The sequence below is a fragment of the Myxocyprinus asiaticus genome, chromosome 45 (genome assembly GCF_019703515.2).
Source record: "Myxocyprinus asiaticus isolate MX2 ecotype Aquarium Trade chromosome 45, UBuf_Myxa_2, whole genome shotgun sequence".
NCBI classification, from domain to species: Eukaryota; Metazoa; Chordata; class Actinopteri; order Cypriniformes; family Catostomidae; genus Myxocyprinus; species Myxocyprinus asiaticus.
The window spans coordinates 27,973,036-27,988,697 of record NC_059388.1 but is presented as its reverse complement, the minus strand read 5'-3'; the positions used below and the strand labels follow the sequence as shown (position 1 = coordinate 27,988,697).

Sequence of the window (15,662 nt, the reverse complement as noted above, 5' to 3'; positions counted from 1 at the left end):
GCAAAGTGCATAAAACAACAACAGCTAGAAAAAAAAAATAAACAATTGCACACACACAGAAACAAACATTTCAAGTCTTCTGAATTGATAATCGCTTTAAATAATGACAGAATTTTCTTTTTGGGTGAACTATTCCTTTAACGATGTCATGAAACCACAACACTAACCATTGAATCTAGTTGTAATGGCAGATTTATTCAGAAGCAGTTTCATTGTTACCCATGACAGGCAAAGGTAAATCAAACTGCAATATTCGAGTAGTGTTTTTACCAGTCAATTCTACTATTGTACTAGTCGAATATTTAAAGCTGAACGAGTACTCAATTACTCGTGACATCCCTAGGGAAAACTAACAAAAACTAAACTAAATTGAAATGTACAAATTGAAAGTACAGTGGAAATAGAACAGTGTGAACGCCCCTTTAGTCTAACAAACAACCTGCGCAGCTGCTAGAAGTTAGGAACACAAATTAATTGACCCCGGGGAATTGTAGTACAAGCCCTTGAGGGCAAGAAAGAAAATCCACCTGCGCATAATTGGGATTAAATATTTATTTTTCTGCATGAGTATTACGTCCTATGAGGCATAGAGAATGATGATTTGATGGCCAGATGTTGGCACACAACATCCATCCCTGCTTCCCCGTTTCCTCCCTGGATGACAGTTAGCCCCCACCCTCCCACACTGGTGACGGCAAACCCACAGGAGGATAATAGTTGACATGGCACAAAAAGACCAGCTGCTCCACAATCATTAATACAGCTAACGCTGTGTGATCTGAATCTACTGTAGCAGCCCTGTACATCAGGAGGCATAGCATAAATATATGGATTGACAAAACGTGAGTTTAATTACATGTTGCCTTAATTGTGCTTGTACATTGGAGTTCAGTTCATGTGTTACATTACGAGAGGGCTGGATCTTTAAAAAGACAAAACAGTACATTTCCGCCACGTTTGAGATCACAGAATACGTTGTAGTACCATTGCACGTTAAATTTGTGTTCTTAATTAAACTAACACATATCATACTCTTTATTAAAACCAAGAACGGTCATATTTATTAGAACAAATACAACCTACAAGTGATGCTGTTACCTGAGAAAATGAAAGGTTATTATTTGCCGTTATATGCTACATCTCATGAACAATGTGCAAAGCACTTTGCTTTTGGACAGCATTTACAGATTATGCAATGTCTGTATGTAACTCCTATGAGTTTGTGCCGACAAACACTCATTTAAGACCAGATCAAGAACAGGTCAGGGGAGAAAACATTCCAAGGTCTTCAAGTGGCCCCCTGGATGTGAGACCATCAGATTCCAGCATCCGCACGCGTTCCAGTGCTTGTCAAACGCCAACGCATATGGAAAGATTGCATCTGCAAGCGGTCCTATTGAAGCTCAGCTCTGTGGCAACGTTTATGTGTCAGATGTCCCTCAAAACAGACATCCGAGGGTTCAAAAACCAGACATGGAGCCTGTAGACAGACATTCAAACATACAGTTCAGTAACCAAAAGGAGAGCATCCTCTCTTGTTCCACGGAAAAGAGGGCACCATATTCCCAAAACTCCAAACACAGAGCCTCAAACTTCCCTCCCACTCCAAATCCTCAAATCCAGCGCTCAGGCACTCTTAAAGACACTCCACCGGTAGACTCACACCTGTCCTCTCACCCAACCTCCCTCACACGGCTGTATGCTGGGTGATGTCACTGCGGGGAGACATGGACATCTGACGGGTGAATTGGCTGAAGCTTGCCGCACGAGGTCGGGTGCGAGGGGCTGTGGCGGCCAGGGGTGGGGCCGGGGTGGGTGCGGGAAGGGCCGGACCAGGGTTGGTTTGCTGGAAGAGCTGAGAGGCTTGATCTGAGACCTGCAGCTCCTCCTGCTGTTCTTGGGTCAGGTCTTTGGAGAACAAACTCTGAATAAGCTGTAGCTTCTCCTTTTCCTCATTCAAGAAGACATCCACCAGAAGGGTCTTCTCCTTCTTCAGCTGCTCACTGATGTTCTTGGGCACATCCGGGATCACCCAGGCCACCAGCATGCTCATGGTTATCACAAGGTTCTGGAAGTTTGGAAGCAAATCAAGCACATATGTTTGTATATATGTGTATATATATATACACACACCCACATAAACACACATACTGTACATTCAGGGTGAATTTGGGATGGGCAAAGGAGATCATACACTTCAGTAGCCATGAAGCTCCCCGGGTGTGAAGAAAACATATATATCTTCCATTCATTAGATGGAAAGAACTTTTACACACCAGATGTTTCTAAGACATATAGTGCCTGTTCACAAGGCACATACTGTATAGTCATGATTGGAAAAACAAGTATAAAACCACATACTAACTAATTAGCACTGATGGATGCTCTTGCAAAAAAGTCTTGCTGACTTTAACAATATAATCACAATAACCAACAGATTATCTGGTGAAAACCTTAACTGTGGTTTAGTTTCATTGTCTTTTCATAGAAAAGTTTCCACCCACAGCTGCTGACAGCAGCATTTCTACTGAATTACAGCATTTATTTTCACCAAAATATACATGATTAATCCTAACGTGCAATGGCCATTTATATGTGGTTAAACCGCTTACAGTATATTGCTAAGGAAGCTATTCCAAAGGCAATTTTTCTTTGGTTTTTGTGACTTTCATTTGTAAATTGTTTTTTTTGTTTTTTTTGTATTAATGTTCCTGGTTCACTACACGTTTAGGTCAATCAACAGCATTTGTGGCATAATATTGATTACCACAAAAAACATTTAGACATCTACGTTCCTCCATTTACCCGGAAAATTTCTATTGTAGATTTCTGGTGTTCATTATAAGGGCTAAAACTATTGCATGGAGCATTCAGGAGCTTTTTGATTTAAGGGTAGCTGTAAAATAAAAAAACATTTCTGTACCTGGAACAATATGACGAAGCCTAACCGAGCCGCTAGAACCGACCAGTACTGTTTGGAGAATTGGTAAGGCTCAGACGACCATGGTGGTTCTCTGTAGTCCTTGTACCTATAATGAACAATAAGAACAAGACTCTAAACTTTCCTGAGTCATTCAAGGCAACTTGGTTTCCAGTGAGGATCTGTGTGCTGGTTGGCACTAAAAATAAACAGAAAATGTAAAACATATGTCCAACACATTCTTGCAGAGGGCCACAAAGGGCAAGACAACAAAACACCATTATTAATTATGAGGAGATTTGAAAAGGATGTTTTTAAAGTGGAAAGGAGGAAAGTTATCTTTGTCTTGGAAAATGCAATGTTTTCCTGTTTGGGATGCACTTATTAGGTGCAAGTAATAAGACAAGTGTTACTTCTGAATTGTTTCAAACTATCATCAAAAATTTTCAAGAGGCCCCCTAAAATATCTTGACATTTTTGAACACAAGTTAAAAGTATCAGAATTTGATAGCATATTAGGAGGTCTGCTTCGGGTCAGTTTTTCCAAGAATAACAACGTATGACTAGTTAGGTGCTGTTCACAATGACATGTTTTTGTGTGCATCTGCGGTAGGCTTGGGATCAATGCCTTTTTCACGCATCGATAATCAGAAGATTTTCCCGATGATTATTGATATATCTGGGGATTTTTTTTTTTCAAATAGATATAGGGCTGCTCGTTGCACAATAGTCTTTGTCTCTTTAATAAAGTGTGCGTGGCAGAGTAAATTAAAGGACACCGGATGTATCTGGCGGACAACATGGCACTTTCTAAAATTAGAAACAATTATTTATTTTCTAAAAAAGTACGCACACACTACGGAGTGCAACTCACATAGTTTTCCATTAAATTTGACCCAAATCATTATCAAACGACATCTGTTGAGACACCTGCATTCAGTTTCATTCACTGCACTGTGTCTAACTTTTTTTTTCTTTCAGCCCAGGTGTCGATTCGGTGTTCTGAGGAAGTTCAGTTTGCAACTTCAGAGGACTTCATGTGACTGTTGCACTGTTACTCATGATTTCAGATTGTTCTTCACCCAGCAAATTTCCGACGCTTGATTAACGGTAATCCAATGTTTTTTCTCATACTCCAGTGTGCTGAAGGGCCGCTGTGCCTTGTTAAAACTGTTCATGTATACTGTTACGAATATTGCCTATGATGATTAAATAAAACAGTCTACTGCAATTAATTTACATGCTTGGAAAATAAATTATAAAGAGAGTGAGCAATTTCGGGTATGGGCTGGGTTTGGGCTTCAACTAAATGCCCGTGCAGACCTCTCAGCATATGCTTGAAAAGTGTGTTTGTGCTATATTTCTTTAAAATAAATGCATTTGATTTAATTTTTTGTTACATAATGCAAAAGACATTAATACATTTTTTAAGTGTGGCTTAAGTGTCCAAATACTTTTTGGAGCCACTATATTTAATATTGACATTTATTTATTTACATTTCTTGGTACATTCTTGGTCATAATGATTGAAACTGTAGAGCATATTTAGACTATTTATACAAGGTCCAACTGCATTAGCCTTAATTCATTAGATCTAAATGTTCCCCAAAGTTTTGATTTCCTCTATTCAATTATGAAAGGTGAACAAAGTTTTCAAGACTTCATGGCCATATACAGTAGTCTAGGTGGAATGTGTTGGTTTTGATTTCTGAAGACATTCAGCTATCTTCATCTAAAGACTTGATCCCTGGGCTGAAGCCCTTGTTAGGTTATAGTGGTACAGAAAGGGCAAATATGGTGCAGTAAAACACAGGCTTGATTTGTGTGTTCAACCCTATTTTAGAACACAGACAAGCTCTCTCTCTTGCTCTCTCTTTCTATCTTTCCTCTGAACAAACAGACAGAGGGTCACAGGAACCCAGACATCAGATTGCCACTTGTCTCTTTGGTCAGAACAACTGATGTCCACTAACAAACGAGTGTAATCTCTTTCTCAGCTGCCTGGACCAGAAAAAGCAGACAGGGTCTGATAACAGCACTCTTCTTGACATGCTTCTGATCTGAGTTATGAAGGCCGCTCAAGATAATCACTGCAGTGGTGAGATGTCACACTTAAGGGTGATGGATTCCTGTCTAGAGGTCCACCCTAGAGAGATTTGGATGTTCTCAGTCCTACTAAGTTATCTACGTGATTCGGATGTTGGTTTAATGGGTTTGCTTTTGCGAGATTAACAAAAGAGAATTCTTTCCAGAGAAATTATGAACACAATTACAATCCCCATCAAGAACAACAACAGGAACAATAGCGCTGCTTCACTGGAAAGTAGTTTGTTTACAAAACCATTTAGGCCTATACAGAATCTGTGCACGCTTTCACTTTTCCTGTGCTGATTGTGGAGGTAAATCTGCTGAATTCTGGGGAATGGCTACAATATTGTAAAATGTATTAGACATAAATGTTGTGAGTGCTACGCCCTTATTGGTAGCTGAAATATCTAATAAAAAAACACTAAAAGGAGATGTGTAGGTTCTTTGTGAACAGTTAAAATTCTGCAGAAGCCTAGTCAATATTACCAGGCTTATACAGAATCTGTGTCCGCAGACTTCCACAGAATCGGAATGCCCATCATTCATACAATTCTGCATCTGCCTTGTTGTTTATTAAGTATTTTAACTAATTTGATTTGAATTTATTTTACCAATAAGACTTAATTGTTTCTGTGGTTTCAGACTGCAAATGATTTGCCCTCTTATCGGAGTTCACATGGTGGTGTGGAAAAAGCTGATGTGGAATACATGAGCTCTCCCCAGGCACCGTCCAAGAGGATCAGTATGTTGAGACTATTATAGCTTGGACACATGTTTATTTCAGATACAGTTTAAGAGGAGCAAATGAGGGGCTGGCTGATGTATCCTACGGCTGTTTACTTCACTATAAAATGCCACTTCGATGTGAACGAACAGTTCTTGTTTAGTTTGCTTACAATTTGCAATTACTATTTTGTTTTGCTCGTAGAACTGATGAGATAATATATTTGTGGTTGTGTGTTTTATTAAAGCAATAAGCCATGACAAAGTGTAAGGGGTGCCATGTAATCAAATACACCAATATTTAACCCTCTTATGATATTCGGTCATTTATCACCGAAATAATCTAAATTTTTTTACATTTAATAAAAATGGTTTCCTTTATCTTGAGCAGTATAAGACTTGGTGACTTTTACTCCATTTGCCATCTGAACATACAAGAAAAAATAAGGTTGTAAAAAAAAGCGTCACCTTTGGTATTTACGAAAATGAATGGGAAAGACTAAAAAAAACCTAACAATTTTTTTTTAATCTGTCAAATATAAATAAATAATGTAGGAAAAAAAGGACAGAAATTACAGGGTGAGACTCAGGGTGAAAACATCGGTGCAAAACCTACCCACCCACTCACACACACACACACACACACACAAATTAACTGGTGAGTATTTAACACAATGCTTTTTTTTTTCACATTTGTCAAATAAAACCAATAAATCAGCCACAATGCTAAACATACAAACTTAGAAATTAAGAGTTGAGATGGTCACACTCACAATGCAGAACACACAAACTACACACACACCGAGAGAGAGAGAGAGAGAGAGAGAGAGAGAGAGAGAGAGAGAGAGAGAGAGAGAGAGAGAGAGAGAGTTTTCTGTCACATTCTCATATTTTCTTCACGTTTCAATTTATAGAAGTGTAGGTTCTGAAATTTTAATTTTTTTCCAAAAATTTGCTTATTTGTTTACGCAAATTAATGGTGATATTTAGACATTTACATGTAAATTAGATCAAAATAGCATAAAATCCCAAAATAAATGCATTATTATATTGTTCTTCTGAGAAGAAAAAATGGTATCATTATCATCATCAAAAAAAAAAAAAAAAGGTTACACAGCTAAACCTTCCGGTCAAAAATGACCGCGAATACCAAAGGAAGGTGCCATTTTTTATTACCATAGGAGGGTTAATTCGATTTCAATTTACTACTATAATAAGTGAAGTAAACAACTATTCCGGCAAGCATTCTTGTTCATTAGCCTAACTGTTGGTCATTTATGGCAACAGAAATCTGGTGCTATAGGATAGAATGTGCGGTAACAGATGTGCGTTTACAATTACAATTATTACAAGGATCTTACCTGCAGACTGTGATGTCTTTGCCAAGACTGGAGATGTTTGGTATTGTTCCTGCTTTAAAGTTGCTGACATTGAAGTAAGAGAGTGTGTGGTTGATGAAGCCATGCATGGTGCCCGTCTCGCTGTACATGTACTGGTAGACCAGGCGAGGGATAAAATCTGACGTGAAGGAGATGACAAATGCCTGAAACGATAACACAAGTTTCAAAGAGCGTGTGGTGAAAACACTACCATTAACTGCAACAAATTGAGTACATACTGTAAGGTCACTGATAGATTCCAGACCATTAAGGAACACATAAAACTCAAGGTAATCCTCACAGAGAGTAGTGCCATTCACAATGCGTAGCATTTAATTGGATTAGAAGGGCAATTTCGAACTCTCACATTAATCGAATGCTTGACTTGTTAAGAAAAACACAGCTGGAGTCAATCAGATTTCGGGCTGCTGAGTAAATGTGGCTTCCTTAATAAAAGTGAGACTTACTCTCAATACTCTTCTCATATTGGTAACATCACGTCTATTAAAGTAAACCTGCTGGGGCTTTATAGCTCATTTTAGAGTATGAGAGCCAAGCACGAAGGATGTCTGCAGAGGAACTGCCTGAAATAATCTTACAAAACATAGTTTCACCCAGTAAAGAGCAAGTCAACTGTGGAGGTGAAAAATAAAATAAATAAATTGTGACATGAATTGATTTCTTACATCAATAGTGTAATAATTATGTATAGAAACAATATGGGAACCCAGGCTAGGCCACACTAGACTTTGTTTATTCAAAGTTCAAAGAAATCATACGAACACTACAGGCTAATGAAAACAAAAAGAAGATCTCTTGAGAATTGGCACAACATGGGGCCTTTTTGGATCCCTCTTCCATAAAGAGGACTTGTATGACTAGAGTGTCTAAAGTAGGAGAGTAATATAGCAGAAACTCACATTGATGATGACTGAGAATTTGCCCATACCACTCAGGATGTTGTACCAGATACCTATGTGATGAAACGTATGATTTCAGAGATTACATTAGAGGATACAGGGGGTGAATCTTATAGAACTGACAGAATATGGGAATTGCTATGTAGAAAATATCATCAGAATGAATTGAAGATGTTCACCAATATCTTTAGCCCTCACGGCATCCGGCCTTCGAAGCTCTGTGACAAACTTCTTGGCGTCGAGACGGATCTCAATGACATTGTTTAGGAGGGCAAAAAGTGGAGCCAGTGGGAATGAGGCCACAAATAGTGACACAAAACCAAACTGAATAACTGCAGAACAAAAAAAACAAAAAACAAGATGAAGTTTATTTCATGTTTGTTTGGTCAAAAAACAAGAAAGTAGCAGCACATGAACACAGTTTCTAAGATAAACCCTGAAGGGACAAATACTCATACATTGACAGGACAGTTCACTCCATAAACCGCATGCTAATTTGGTCTCTTACAAATGTTTATGTTCATGTGGCACTACAACTATAATTTTGGCGAGCTTCAAGTTGATTTCCTGCCAAAATGTGGTGCTGTAAAACGTGAGAGGGAGTTGGAAAAATGTCATAAGCAGTTGTTTAATCTGCCGAAGTGTGACAGGCCTCTGACACAAGGTTAAGATTTTTTTTTCAACCTCAGTCGGTAGGTGTAACATCCTCTGGCATTACTGAGTTGGTCTGAGTTGGTTAGTGAGACGCCAGCATAAGATAACTATATACAGTACGTGGATTAAATACTGAATTGAAGCAGTTTGTGTTTGTATGCAGACAAAATAACATCTCCATATATTTCACAAAGCATCAGTAAAATGGGAAGCGTTAACTAATTTGATGCAGTGATTGTGTCGATTGTTCAAGGAACACAGCCTTTCTTTCTTGTCATTACCCAGAATGGATGTCAAACATAAAGCCGATTATTTGTCAATCATCAACACATGCAACATAAGCCTTGTGGGAAACGGCATTTCCTTCTTTGGCTTGATTGACACATGGCTTTTTTTCTTTGCAACAGCCTAACAATAGCTTAGAGAGATCATGCTGGTAGGTATCCTACAAAAACATCTAACGCCGAGTCAGATTGACCAGGTGGACTAATTTGCTCGTATCTTTAACAGTATGTAGGTGGTGGTCTCCCACCAGAGCTCTCACTGAGGGTCTTCAGTTCTTCTGCTATCCTTCCAATCATTTCTTTTTGTAAATGCATCTTCAATGGGAAAAAATGTACAAGCTATTTTACTTGGCTGTGGATAAAAGCATCCATATATTTTTCAGAAAAGACAGAAAAGACAAGAACAGGTATTCTCACGCACAGGTTCTGAGAGACAATTACGCAACTCGCTGGCACACTAGAGACTCAACTGTAAACAAAATTCCCACATCAAACCAAGCTCAACCTCAAGATAGTGAACCACAATCTACTTGTCAGATCATACAAAGAAAAATCCTTACAGATAATATTTTTTACCTTCCAAACTATATATACACCATCCACACACACACACAAAAAAAAGAACTTAAATAATAGTGTAAAATTGTCATCATTTACTTACCCCCTCATGTCTTTCCAACCCCACATTATTTTCTTTTTCCATTAAACATGGACCTTAGCCAAAATATCCTTAGAGGGAAATTGAGTGGTGATTAAACTGCCAAGCTCCAAAAAGGAATATAAAGCATCAGAAAAGTAGTTCATATAACCTGTGCACTATATTCCAAGAACATGTGTGCTATATTCCAAGTCTTTTGACTAGGGTTGTGTACTGATCTGTTTCTCACCAACATCTATCATATTGCTTCTGAAGATATGGATTTAACCACTGGAGTCACATGGGATGACTTTATGCTGCCTTTATGAGCTTTTTGGACCTTCAAAGTTCTGGCCACCATTCACTTGCATTCTAAGTCACCTACAGAGCTGAGATATTCTTCTAAAAATCTTTGTTTGTGTTCTGCAGAAGAAAGAAAGTCATACATATCTGGGATGGCATGAGGGTGTAAATGATGAGAAAATTTTCATTTTTGGGGGAACTATCCATTTATCCAGCAATTTTGTCATTGTGGGTTCATTGTGGGATTAATAATGGTAATTCAAATTTACATTGGTGTTCAGATGTTTAACATTGCTGTTTACCCACTAGAGTTTCAGATCTTTAGCAGGTGCCTTCACATCAACTCGCATAAACACTGAGTTAGTTGTGTATCACTGTATTCCGCATGCTAGTGAATGAAGCCCTTTTCCTGATTGTAAACACAGCTGGACAACAAATGGCAGGCTATTGGTCTCATTCATAGACTCATTCATAAGTTTTACCTCGAAAACATTTGTGAACTTTAAAAACTATGCTTTAGCGTCTTTCGAAAACAACAACACTAGGACGTGTCAAATGTAGAGATTAGATTAGAATGAGTTAGATTAACCAGATGTGTCCACCCTGGGGAAGCTCTGCTTTCACTTTCACACAGAGTCATGTGTCACTCACTCATCTCCATGTATTCAGGTGTGAGACCGTCAAATGGCTCCAGGTCATAGTCTAGGTGCCACTGTTGGCGGCGACCCGGCTGCTCCATAATCTCCTTTGGGGCCCGTTCCTTGTCCTTCAGGGTGCGACACAGCTTCTTCAGCTTTCTAAAGCAAGGCGTTGGGGAAAAAAAGAGGGAAACATACTGTAAACAAAACAAACTCTTGCTGGAAACTGGATATTGTCCAAAATGGCCCAGATTTGATTGTGAGTCAAGTGTCTTGTTTGTTTTCCGAGAACTAGATATGAATCTTACACAAACACATGGTTCATCTAAATGATGTGTGCTTTGTTTATATTTACTTGTGCTTGCTCAGGCAAGCATGACTATTATGATTCCTCATACTTAGGATTGGTGGTTTTTCAAAACCCCACCCTAAGTATTAAAGTTCAGTGCTTCACTCATCCTGCACTTGTCTTGTTCCGTCATCAATGACACCTCAAATCATGTTCATCAGGTGGATGATAAAATGGGCAAATAATCCCATAGATTTACAATGAAGGTACCCAAGCCTTATCTAGGGACCTGAATAACAGACTTGGGGTTCTTTTGACCTGCCGACCACCCAGAAAACCCTAGCAACTGGATAGCAAAGCGCTTACAACCAATCAGAACCACAGATATACATACATAAATGCTGCATTAGCGCTTGTTCCTATGGACGATGATTTGTCGGCAAGTCCGCCATATTGGAAAGGACAAGAGCCGGTCAACACATGAAAGTGAATTGACAGATGAGGTCTGCAACAGTCTGGAGTCTTTTACAGGTGATTTTCACAAGATTTGATTTACTATAAACATCAGACAATATTGTAGATTATGTAAAATTTCCAAATTAAACAGAGTATTGATAAAATGTTCTTAAACTGTAATAATGTCGACCTAACACTGTAAACCCCAAAAACCTTAAAATAACCATAAACAACTTTAGAGCTCAAATAATACATGAGTTTTAACATAAAAATGAATGCAAGTGCTTTTTTTTTATTATAAGCTTCATATTTCTGCTTTTAAACCCTCCAACAATTGGCCATTCACTTCTAAGGCAAGTAATTAACCTTTTTTTGTTTCTTTTTATTTTTTGTGGTAATCAACATTATGCCACAAATGCTGTCGATTGAGCTTAATTTGTATTGAACGCTGAAAATTGTTTTAAGTCATATAGCACAGATCACTCGCATAGAAAGTTCTCTCCAAATTGCAAACCATATTAAACAAGTAGACTAAACTTTTAATTAAAATGAGAAATAATTTCGGTGCAATTTGTAGTCTATAATTTACATGCATATTCATAAAGCATTAAAATTATTTTGTATTACACAGATATTAAATAATGACTGTGCACTATTCATAATTTGCATTAAGTTATCCAGTCTTTCATCCATAGATATTCAGAGTTTTACAATAGTTAGTAATGTAAATAAATCCTACTGGATGCAAAATTTACATTTATTTATTTTTATTTTTATTTTATTTATCCCAAATAAAGTTCTCTACAAATTAATAACATAATTACAATAATTTAATTATAATTATTTATCCCACATTATACATTTGCACATATACAGTGAAATTCTTCTTTTTTTCACATATCCCAGCTAAGCTGGGGTCAGAGTGCAGGGTCAGCCATGATACAGTGTCCCTGACCTTCTGATCAGTAACCCAGAGCCTTAACTGCATGAGCCACCACTGGCCCCCATGGCAAACATATTGAAGATTAGCATGATGGATATGATGTTTCCACAATAAAGCAGCCTTTGCAGCGCTCTGAGGCATCTCCTCCATTGACTCACATTTAAACAGGTCATCTTGTTGATCGTATCTTGAGGTTAATTAATTTTTCTTTGTGTGGTTCAGTTCAGTCAATTCAGTCATGTGAACTGGCATGTGAATTAACTTGAAATGGCAAGAATCTTGGCCAGACTTTTAATTATTTTTATTGGCATAAAAACACACAAAAAGCCAGGAGGATGCCTGATACTGAAAAAACTTGCTGGAAATCTCGTTATTGTAGGACACATCTGACCACATGCAATGTTCACTTTTTTTATCCTTCAGAAACAACACAAACACACAAGTCTGTTCCAGCCTGCTTAAATGGAAAGGAAACAAAATTAAATCAAGCTGAAACCCCAAAACACAAACAGCACAACTGGAAGCCCAACATGTGTCAATCACGACTCAAAAAAGAAAAACCTGACAATATCTGAGGGAGTCAGTGGAAATCACAAAACCTTGATCAGGAGGTGGTCACCCTAAGTAACTCCCAGAGTGTTCGGGAGCTATTCCACACATTTAAAGACCCTCTTATTAAAGACACAAAGGAAAAGTTGCTTACATAAGCAGGCAAACACCTAGGTTTAGGAAAACAAGGAAATTAGAAATAATAGAGTAATAAAAAGTCATAAAACTCAATAGCTTGATGTATCAGGATCTATTTGACCATTGATGCATGCCAGCAAACATGTCCATAATTTTGCTAATTACTGCCATGCTATCCGGACCACAAAATACAATTTAATGTAATTTAATCTGAGGTTTAATTCCACACCATTAAAACAGGATGGAATGTGAACAAGCCTCGCTCTGGGTTATAGTTTTCAAAGTCCTTAAAGGGATAGTTTATCCAAAAATGAAACTTCTGTCATCACTTGCTCACCCTCATATTATTCAAAACCTGCATGACATTGAGCATTAACATCATTCAAAAGTTCTTCTCTTGTGTTCCACAAAAAGAAAGTCATACGAGTAAATGATGACAGAATTTTCCCTAAAGTTGTGACCTAACTCTTTAAACAAAAGACACAGAAAATGCGAGTGCATTATTGCTTATGTTAGTTTGGAGTCATTGGAAGGCCAAATAAAGTAGGGAAAATGGTCCATATCTCTTTAGCCTATTAACTTTCTGAACAAAACCCTTCAAATGCATCTGCTGCATTATTTAGTCTCCAAAACTACAGCCCTTTCCAGCACATTACTTTTTAATGCACGCCTTTGTATCATAAGTGCTTTCCTCCATCCGTGATAAAACTCTCGTTTACCAGCTGTTGAAACACATTTATATTCAGGAATGCGTTTTAAGACACACGCAGACACCCACTGACGGGCAAGGACTGATCAACGCCAACTCAGGACATTAAAAAGGACACAGCCCCCTTTTAAAAACATCTACAGCTCTATTTTTTGCATTAACATTATTATAATGTAGTAGAATGGCATGACACTGCAGTCTGTTGGGAGATTAGATGTGTAATGTAGGTCAGGTCTCTGTGTGGAGGGATATCGAGAGCTCCCATCCCCTCTGGCCTTTATCATGGTACATTTGCACCAAGCTCACTGTGCTTTTCCCCTGAAAAAAAATCAAGGTGAGTATTTATAGAACTGGACGGGAGAATGGGTTTGACTTTGTTCTTTTCTTTCATGGGCTGTACTGCTTTTTTGATTTGCTTTCTTAAAATGAACTACTTTTTGGTTGGCACTTGTTCCTCATGGACTAGCCACTCAGAACCACCCAGAGCAGGACAAAGACTTCAGCGAGGTCAAACAGTGCCACTCACGAGAGATACCAGCCAATGGAAATGACACACAAGGTCAACTGCAATGACAAGTTCATTGAACATGGAAAAGACTTATTTTTTGCACTACAGCTGTGTTTATGCATGATTATAAATAAATAATTAAATACATAATGAAATCATTAAAAATAAACTATAAAGTCATTACATGAATCATTAAATCACGAAATAAACTAGCTATTAAAGTAAACTAATTTGCGTCCATTTTCAATTGAGTTGATTTTTTAAAAATCTGCAAGAGTTTACAAGAAATATTTTAATGTACCAAGCTCAGCCAAAGATGAAAAAAACCACACCTAACTCACTAACCAGAAAGTTCAAATAAATACATTTTGAAAGGTGACTTCCAATGTTGTTGATGACGTGCTGATAGCCACAGCCCTGAAAATAAAAAGGACACTAAGCTCATGCTTAAATGAAAAATAATCCCAAAGATAATGCTAAAATTAAAATGGACACAAACGTGTGCTAAAATTAAATACAAGGGGAATTTATTGATTTAATGATTTTATAGTTGTTTTTTTTTTTTTTAACAATTTATTTATTTAAATGATTTAATTTAAGTAATTCAGCCCTCCTTCATTTAAATTTAAATTATGCTGTTATCTAGTTGCATTGGCGGCATTTAGTGTAAATTGTTTTGCTCAAATGCTGTTTAATGCTGTCATCCTAATTTATATCCTTATTGTTTTTGTGGCAGAAAAATACTGCTCTGATTGAACAAAATACATACATACATAAATACATGCATAAATAAATAAATATCAGATACTGAGTTGCAGTATCTGTCAATAATTGACTGAAGTCAGTTGCTGTTGCAGCTCGTAATCATAAAGAGGCATTTTGAGGCTGCACAATACAAAATATGTAAGTAGAGCTGCAGTGAACCAAAGACAGGTGCCCAGAGCATTTTCACACACCTATACCGAGGGAGGTCAGCTCAGTTTACAGCGGTTGCAGAAGTTTGCGTGAGTTAATTAATTTGAGCAAACCGCCTGACAAAGATTTGGAAATAATGTCAATGGCATTCCGAGTGAAACGATGAATTATAAATAAAAGTGTTCTTCTGTTATCAGATAATGGATCTGTCACTCAGTATTCATGCACCAATGAGATTTGTGCTTTCTTCTTAAGAATAGAGTGAGGTTTTGATTTTTAAGGAAATAGATAAGGTGAAAGAACATAGAAAACAGGTTGATTCCGGTGTTCTTCTGAAGGACGAGAGGAAATAGGTTAAAAAGGGATTTCCAGAGAACAGGAGCCAACTCAGAGGTCCATTCTGCAACCCAAGGGAAATCACGTCCTAGATTTTTTTTTTTTTCATTTAGTATGCTCAGGCATTACAGTGGGCATACTAAACACACAGCACAATACTGTATATACAGGCCTATGACACCACACCTAACCTTCTCTCACTCTCTTATTATTTAGGTTTGTCTGTATGTGTTTTTATGCACTACTGGTACAGCCTGTATTCCATATATGGCA

At 37.7% G+C, this 15,662-nt stretch overlaps 1 protein-coding gene across 3 annotated transcripts in view; it reads right to left on the bottom strand.

The window, feature by feature from the left end:
• Positions 1-343: 343 nt before the first annotated feature.
• LOC127435387 (anoctamin-1-like) overlaps positions 344-15,662 on the bottom strand; it is a 59,767-nt gene continuing 44,448 nt past the window's right edge. For all 3 annotated transcript variants that reach the window (XM_051688828.1, XM_051688829.1, XM_051688830.1), the window contains 6 exons: positions 10,560-10,705; positions 8,210-8,362; positions 8,031-8,083; positions 7,093-7,274; positions 2,924-3,029; positions 344-2,068 (listed from right to left, as the gene is read on the bottom strand). In XM_051688828.1, coding sequence (XP_051544788.1) covers positions 1,688-2,068; positions 2,924-3,029; positions 7,093-7,274; positions 8,031-8,083; positions 8,210-8,362; positions 10,560-10,705 — 1,021 coding nt within the window. In that variant the 3' untranslated portion in view covers positions 344-1,687. The remainder of the gene's footprint in view (positions 2,069-2,923; positions 3,030-7,092; positions 7,275-8,030; positions 8,084-8,209; positions 8,363-10,559; positions 10,706-15,662) is intronic.